General features: G+C 43.0%; 1 protein-coding gene and 1 long non-coding RNA gene across 11 annotated transcripts in view; both read right to left on the bottom strand.

Moving 5' to 3' along the window:
- Nucleotides 1-3,019: 3,019 nt before the first annotated feature.
- Nucleotides 3,020-5,053, bottom strand: LOC307220064. The gene is made up of 3 exons (XR_013840676.1): nt 4,744-5,053; nt 3,523-4,185; nt 3,020-3,478 (listed from the first exon to the last, which is right to left on the bottom strand). It is a non-coding gene; the product is annotated as an uncharacterized lncRNA (long non-coding RNA).
- Nucleotides 5,054-5,345: 292 nt separating this feature from the next.
- The window catches only part of LOC307219908 (ankyrin repeat and KH domain-containing protein 1-like), a 90,662-nt gene continuing 87,386 nt past the window's right edge, over nt 5,346-8,621 (bottom strand). For 9 of the 10 annotated variants that reach the window (XM_079983432.1, XM_079983423.1, XM_079983426.1 and 6 more), the window contains 3 exons: nt 8,199-8,374; nt 6,168-6,332; nt 5,346-5,864 (listed from right to left, as the gene is read on the bottom strand). In XM_079983432.1, coding sequence (XP_079839558.1) covers nt 5,805-5,864; nt 6,168-6,332; nt 8,199-8,374 — 401 coding nt within the window. In that variant the 3' untranslated portion in view covers nt 5,346-5,804. The remainder of the gene's footprint in view (nt 5,865-6,167; nt 6,333-8,198; nt 8,375-8,621) is intronic. The other variant, XM_079983425.1, reaches the window with a different exon arrangement.

The following is an 8,621-nucleotide window of genomic DNA, read 5'->3' as shown; positions in this document are numbered from 1 at the left end:
CTTGAGATGGTACTGCACACCTGCAGCTCTGTCTTACAACAGCAACAATCTCTCTGTGATGCTGGTGATACAAGACAGTAAAAGGCAAACATATGCTCATCTGGCAGGAGTGTTGGGCAGCAGAATTTTGGCAAGTTGTGTTTGCAGAAATCTGATCACAAAACAAAACTCATAGCCAATCCCCACCGTGGCTCTTTGGGGATGGCCCCCAGACCAAATCAAATCAAAACTTTATTAGCAAAGCCAACAGGCCACAGCTAGACAAGAATTAAAAATAAAAATAAAAATAAGAATAAAAAGAAGAAAAGAACAGGCAAAAGGGGGTCCGTCAGATGAACAAGTCTGTCACTCAGATGGTGGCCCTCAATTTCACAGCTCTCTCGATGTACCTCGCGACCTTCTCTGTTATCTGACTATCCGTATCAGATAAGAGAAAATACAGTGTAATGTCTGGTGAACGGCCGGGGTTGGAGAGAATAAGTGGAGTAATAATCTCATTCCTTAGGTCTTTGTAAATAGGGCAAGATAGAAGGACATGGGACACTGTTTCCGTGTTACCATCTCCACATGGGCAGAGTCGTTTTTCAAATGGAGTCTTTTGGTAACGACCTTCGAGTACGGCAGAAGGAAGAACATCCCATCTAGCCAATGTAAAGGCACGTCTGTATTTTGGGATGGTTAATTTAGACAAATATGAGGCTGGGGAGTCAAAATGAGAAGGGGGAAAGTAGGTATACCATGGGCACAGTTTCTTTAAGATGGTCAGGTTGTTTTGCCGTTCAATGTCTTTCAGGCGCTGGCCAATTAGACTCTTTGCTTTAATGAGGCCCATTGATAGTAGGGACTGTGAATGCAAACCGCATGTAAGGAGTTTTTGATGCACAGTTTTGAACCACTTGCTTTTGTGAGAATCTTGCATTACTAGAGGCAGTAGACCAGGTGGGTTTAGATTAAGACGAAGCCAGTAGTTGAATGTTCCATTGGCCCCCAGACCAATGGAAATATACTTACAAATAAGATACTTACAACTGCAAGAATGCTAATATCAAGATATTGAAACTATCTAGGTGTAAGCAAAGAAAAATATATGACCAAGTATGGCCATATCAGAGAAACTGAATTATCAGCTTGGATTAAGCAGAGACTTAAATAACCCCCCCCCCACCCGTTTGGAAGATTTATTTCTTCATGCAACAGCCACATGATCCTAGTACAATACACCAACGTCTAGAACTTGTTACCAGCTCCCAGCACCACACAATATGGAAAGTTTTTCTTCAGAAGATCTCTAAATACCGAGATACAGAGATATAGTTGTGAACTCTGATCGATACTCTGATGCTGTAGAATCCTTCTGACTTCAATATTTTAATTTATGGATATGATTTGTAATTTGTGAATTGTCCTAATGTATTCAAAGGCTATTAGCTGTATTTTTCTTTTCTGTATTCTATCTTCTTTCATGAATAAAAAAAATATTCTCCCCATTCGAGAGATACTTGGTAACATCCAAAATTAGTCATACTTCTGGCTAATGTTGGATTTATGTGGTAGCTTTCATTATAAGGAAGAAGACTAAAATACAACTGTCAGTACAGTGGTACCTCGCAAGACGAATGCCTCGAAAGACGAAAAACTCGCAAAACGAAAGAGTTTTTCGTTTTTTGAGTTGCTTCGCAAGACAGATTTCCCTATGGGCTTGCTTTGCAAGACGGAAACGTCTTGCAAGTTTGTTTCCTTTGTCTTGCAAGTTTGTTTCCTTTTTCTTAAAACTGTGCATTCACTTCGAGGAGCAACTCATAGCACGTGGTGTGGTAGCCTTTTTTGAGGTTTTTGAAGACTTTGGTGATTTTTGAAGCTTTTCCAAAGTCCGTGCTTCGCAAGACGAAAAAACTCGCGGAACGAATTAATTTCGTCTTGCGTGGCACCACTGTACTGTAATGTCCTAATATGTAGCTGCAGTGCAGACACACTTGGAATACTTTGCACAATTCTGACAAGCCCATCACATGGTATCGTAGGGTAATAAAAATGAATGGGGACCTGGAGTACTTTTTCTACTAGGAAAGGCTATGTTTGTAGCATAGGATAGTATTTTATAAAATTATGTACGGTGTGGAGATTTATCCATTAGCAGTGGATTGTTGGTTATAAAAGACTCAGGTGAAAGCCCTTGATTAAGGTCATTTTGCAATTTGTACCAAACAATTTTTTCACTGTTAGCTTTAAGGATTGGTTTTTCTCTTGATACCATAAAGATTCACTAACAGCATTGTAGTGGAATTCCCTCCACCACCCCCAGGTGGTGCTAGACAAGCTGCTCGACAAACACAACTTGGGCAGACTATCAGAATAATGCAACCAAACAGACACTAACAAATGCACATGGTACAGCACTGAAAATGAGAAGTGTGTGTCAAAATCTTGCTCCCAAGGCAGGTTATAAACATCCATGTCCTCCATTTAATCACTCTTTAACAAAACACTCACAAAGGGAGGAAATGTGCTGCTCTTGCTGCCACCAGAGGCTAGTTGTCCCAATAATATACCGTATTTTTCACCCCATAGGACACACTTTTCCCCCTCCAAAAATGAAGGGGAAATGTGGGTGTGTCCTATGGGGCGAATGCAGGCTTTCGCTGAAGCCTGGAGAGCGAGAGGGGTCGGTGCGCACCGACCCCTCTCGCTCTCCAGGCTTTGTGCGGATCTCCGCAAGCCGTGGGAGCCTGCGCCGGGCTCCCACGGCTTGCGGAGAATTGCCTGCATGCCAAAGGGTGGGCGCGCTGAGTTCAGCGCGCCCAGACTTCGCGCAGCTCTCCGCAAGGCGCGGGAGCCCAGCGCCAGGCTCCCACGGCTTGCAGAGTTGCCTGTTCTGGGGGCTGGGGTTGGGGGAAGCTCGGGCTTCCCCCGCCCCAGCCCTGCGTCTGGGGGAAAAATAATTCCCCCCCCCCCTTTATTCCCCCCCAAAAAAACTAGGTGCGCCTTATGGGACGGTGCGTCCTGTAGGGTGAAAAATATGGTATGTTCCATAGGGTACACTCCCAGATGAGTTTGTACAGGCTACATTCCTAGTCACGTGTACCAGAAATGAAGGAAGCCAGACTTGCTTCCAACCCAGGAATTTGGGTGCAGTTGAGATTTAAAAAACCCTAAACTACTATTTTCTTATGTGTTTTGCACTTGTAAAGGACAGGTAAACATCTCTTCCTCAAAATTTACACCTGTTGAATGTAACATTCAAACCCCGCAAAATAGTAAGACTCTTTCTTCACCTGGGAATTTTGTGTGTTCAGGCAGGCTGGAACAATGTGCAAAAACTACTGATGTATCTTGGAACTTTGATGTCATAAGCTGACCAGATTTGGCAGTTGAGATCACACTTTTATAAATGGGAATCTACTCTCAATTCACTTTACATATTGCAGTATTTGGATTAACAAAAACCCCATTGAACCATGTCTACCTGTCCATCAGCTGACTTCACCCACCTGGGTGAAGTCAGGTGATGGGTGGGAGCCAAGCCTGCTTAGCGTGTGTATTTCCTGTGGGTTAACTTTGGCAGGTGGGTGGCTCTGCCCATCTGTTAAAGTCAGCCATGGGGTAGGGAAGTTACACAGATATGGCCTGCCAGTCCAAAAAGGTTCCCTACCGATGCTCTAGGGGGTAGGATCTGAACAGGAAGATCTTAGTTCAAAACCCCTTTCAAGTATTAAGCTCACTGGGTGAGCTTGGCAATTGAACTGCTACATTAGAATTACAGATTCCCAATTCTTCTCTACATCCTGAGCATTTGGAGAACTTACTGATTGTATCTGCCCACAATAAATTTGATTATTATACACAGAGTCCTGCATCATACTCATCATTGGTTACCAAAAAACTAAGTGCACCAGTGTATCATCTGCAGCCTTGCACTATTTAGGTGATGAGCTGCCTTTTCCCTAGTCAGCAACTAGTTTCACTACTGGGCCACATTGTGAAGGAGATGAGTGTGTTTGCCTGCTGGCAAACCTCGTTGTGTTAGAAACAAATTAGCTTTCTTCTGTGCACTCCAGCCAAACACAACTTAGTATTTCTGCTTCTGCATGGTAAGCTCTTCCAAATCCAGAAATATGACAAGCTGTGTGACAAGTTAATTAACTGATGTTGAGGTTTCATATTAAAGTAGCCAGTTTTAGAGCATCGCTATGAAATATGACTTATGGATGACCACATGGCCTAATGGATAAGGCGTCTGACTTCGGATCAGAAGCCACGTGACCCGGAAGTGTCTCCGGACAGCGCTGGCCCCTGGCCTCTTAAGTGAGATGGGCGCACAACCCCAGAGTCTGTCAAGACTGGCCTGTACGGGCAGGGGTACCTTTACCTTTACCTAGGGACGCAGGTGGCGCTGTGGGTTAAAGCCTCAGCGCCTAGGGCTTGCCGATCGAAAGGTCGGCGGTTCGAATCCCTGCGGCGGGGTGCGCTCCCGCTGCTCGGTCCCAGCGCCTGCCAACCTAGCAGTTCGAAAGCACCTCCGGGTGCAAGTAGATAAATAGGGACCGCTTACCAGTGGGAAGGTAAACGGCGTTTCCGTGTGCGGCTCTGGCTCTGGCTCTGGCCAGAGCAGCGATGTCACGCTGGCCACGTGACCCGGAAGTGTCTCCGGACAGCGCTGGCCCCTGGCCTCTTAAGTGAGATGGGCGCACAACCCCAGAGTCTGTCAAGACTGGCCTGTACGGGCAGGGGTACCTTTACCTTTACCTATGAAATATGACTTAGGGCACCAGCACAGTAAAGTCACCTACTTCCCAAGGAAGAAACATGGCTTTGGCATAGCATCTCCTAACTCTGCAAGTCCATTTTTGAGAGTTGAAGTCAGAGAAGAATTTTCCATGTTTAAAGATAATTTAATTTTAGTTCTGAGGTGTATGTTGGGTATAGATACCTTAGGTTGGTATGGAATGTGTACTTAAATATGAATCTGTTACTTAAGTGAAGGAGCTTGGTGTGTTGTTATATATCTTAACACCTGCTGGTGATTCTTTGGTTGGTTTGTTCTGTGTTAGATTTCTGAGTACCTACTTTAACACAACCTGGTAGACTGTGTCCGCTGAATAAAGCTACCCTTGGCTATAGTGCTGAGGAGTCAGCCACCATGGCCGTCCAGTGATTCAACCATATTCTAGATTTCTCTGACTTTCTATCAAATACCAGAACAGCTAATAGTACTGGAAACAGTGTTGTAGTATATACAACAGTTTTCTAAAAGTGCTGAGAATCTATTAATGATCTTAAAATTACTGACAGTACCAATCCAACGGTACAATCTTGCAACTGATTTCATTAAGATCATTACACAAAACTTATAATGTTCATCTTTTTATTGAATATTCAGGTAAATATTTCACATTAATACAGGCTACATAAAGTAGAGCCACTATACGACATGAAATTTACTCAACGTTTTTCCTTTTAAGTATGTAAACAATTATACATGTATTTATCACCCTAAAAGGTTGAAATCATGTACTCATCTAGTTCTCTGCTGCATACAAGTAGCATTCAGTAGTGTTTAGCCAAAAGCACTAGGTTCATCCGATTTTGAGTTCAAAATGGCTAAACTAACTGGAGAACAGAATCAGTTGAATAGGTAACTCATTTTGTTCTTACACAATGGGCAAACAAGTTTCTCTTGTTATAGCCCGCAGAAAAATTGCTTAGTTAGGCACATTTAAAAAATTCCCAAGTTCTTCCAAGGTCATATGTTTCTCCAAACAAGGCTTAAAAAAAGAAAAGGAAAGAAAAAGGTAGGCCCTCCTAAATCAGTTGACGTATTTGAGGTGCATGTTTCCAATGTGAGGCGCCCAGGTGCCAGGCCAAATCTACAGGAGGAGAAAGATCACAAAATAGTTAATTTCAGAGTATGGCTCCAACACCACTATACAAAGACCTACAGAATCAAGTGGTGCAAAAAACCAAGTTCTAGCTGACTAAAGCTTGGCTCCAACACCCAGATTTAATGATCAGCTATCCCACCAAGACTCCATTTTGAAGTACACTTAAGGAAAATGTAACATTAGGATGGACGAATGAAGACATTCCTAGTACTCTTACAAAAATTCAATTATATTATTTAAGGCAGATGTTTGAAAATTTAATAGTACAAAAAGCATTAATTACTGCACCTGCTGAGCATCGGTACATTCTGTTGAATTTTGGACAACCTTTATCATGGGATTCCATGCTGGATCTGGAGTATGCAGTCCATTGAAGAGAGGCCCACCTGGTCCATCAGCTAGCTGAGGATGAGACGGTATAATAGTGCCTCCATACATGGAAATTGGAAGGCCCTAAGGAGAGACATGGCAATTTACAGAAAATGGTAGCAGAGAAACAGGTTTACAGATCAGTAGCAATTTTATTTGTAGTAACTAATGAGTACAATGCTACTGTTACGCAGAGATTATCTGCAGAATTCTACACCACCTCTAAGAGGCTCCTGAGCATAGACTAACCAACTCATGTTTTACATTAGAATAATGTATCTGTGTCAACCCTACATTATTTTTTTTTTTACATTCATCACATAATATAAAAGCACATTTTAGCACCTATCTGCCTCTTTTAGAAGCTGCCTAACTAGATAAGATTCATTTATTTGATACCAGCATATTGTTGGAAATTTGTGAACATTCTAGCCAACAGAAGCCAGGGCAGTTCCCACATTTCCCCATCCAAATTAATGTTTATACTGCTTTCCTTACCAATTAAATCCCTCTTCTATCATAATAAATCTGGTCCTGCCCACAATATATTATGTAAATTGGGACATTGGACCTAACAGACCTTCATGCCTAACAGCACATTTACCTACTGTACTGTAAGGTAGGGATCACCAACACTGTGCCTGTGGGCTCCAAAATGCCCATCAGCACACACTCAATTAAAGCTCAGAGTAGACATGAGGGCCATTTCTATTGGGCGGACTCCAATTATAGAATGTTCTTCCCAGTGAAGCCTGTCTTGTGTCGTCTTTTCAATTCCATGTTAATATTTGTCTGTTCTACAAGACTTTAAGATGTGCCTTTAAGTCTCTGCGATGTGGTTGATGCTTTAATGTACTAAACATATTTAATGGCTGCTATAGTTATATGCTATATATTGTATTTGATTGTGCTGGTTTTCTATTTGGGTTTTTGTGCTAATTTTGGTATAAGTACAACATGGCTGTTAATTATTAAGGTTCTTTTAATCCTCTACAGTTCCTAGACAACTTATAAACAAATAGGGTGGGATTCACCTATCAGCCCCCACCAACAGAAACCCTGCACAAGGACTTCTGCTTGGGAAATGGGGCTTCCCCCCCCAACTGGCTTGAGGGGGTCAGGAAAAACCTCCTGAACAGTGTTGGGAGGTCTGTTCAATCAGGCAAGCTGGAATGCTTGTGCAAACAGAATGATTGGAATTCCACCCATAAACCAGTAGTTTGGAAAGTCTTCCTCTCCACAGTACATATTGAATCCTTGATACTCAAGAGTAACTCATTACTGTGTAACAGGCTCTTCTTTCCTATACACATCAAAATGTAAGGCTGTCGTCACCTGGCAGTTCGCATGGCTGCCAATAGCTGGGCACACCAACTCCAGTGTGACAACAGAACAGCAGGTAGGCAGCTGTGCAAGCAAATTGCTCTGTGAAGCACCTCCCTCTCTTTGCTAAATGCAGCTGTACCAAAGTTTAACAGAAGGAAGACACTTCAGAGAAAATTGAAGCATCTCTCCCCTCCTTTAAAAGGGGGTGGAACTTGGGGCGAGCTGTAAGGAGACAGGCAAGGGGTGAATGAGGTGTAAAGGAATGAGGGAATGGCCAGGTGGGGGGGGGGAGAAGGGGTTTGGCAGGTAGGCAAGGTTGGCAAGTGGAACAAGCAGAGATACGCAACAATGCATATTAATACACAAAACAGCAAGCAATGCAGAATGTTATCCCCAATTAGCACAAATTGCCTATTAGACACCCCAGACAAACAGAAGAGATGCTATTCTGGAAGGACTGGAAGCCGAGAAGCCCCCAATGTTCACAAACAGCTTCCATTGAGAATACAAATTCTAAGAATGTTCTACAGCTGTATGATTTAGTTTGATTTGAAGCAACTGTGTGGAGGTCTGTGCATAGTATGACTGTGCGCAAGTGTGAGAGAGAAACTTTTGAAAGCGTACTTTAGAGAAATCTACAAAGCTGTTCGGCATAGGCTGCTGGAAAATATTTGAGGGCGCCACTATTCCAGAGTCATCTCTCTCCATCGGCTGATGTTGGGAAAAGGTGCCAGGGTCCGACAGCTGCTGATGAACTGGATGATTTCCCATGACAGGCTGAGACCAACCTGACATGCCTTCTGGAAAGATAACGAAGCACTTGTTTAGGGATCAGAAAAATCTCTCGTATTAATCAAATTTTATCTCTCTTATTACCCAAAAGTTAGAAAAGCTCCTTCTTGCTGCAGGAAGAGCCCACCCAACTCTACACACAGTGCTCTTCAAGGGCAGTGACCTTTCCATGGCAAATCCAAGGACCAGTTCTCAGTCCTCATTCTCCAAGATTAATGACTGTGTCCTTTAACAAAGTTTATCTGCCACCCTCCT

This window comes from Podarcis cretensis, assembly GCF_951804945.1.
Source record: "Podarcis cretensis genome assembly, chromosome: 7".
Taxonomy (NCBI): domain Eukaryota; kingdom Metazoa; phylum Chordata; class Lepidosauria; order Squamata; family Lacertidae; genus Podarcis; species Podarcis cretensis.
Note: the sequence above shows the minus strand (reverse complement) of the source record. Positions and strands in the feature narration are given on the sequence as shown.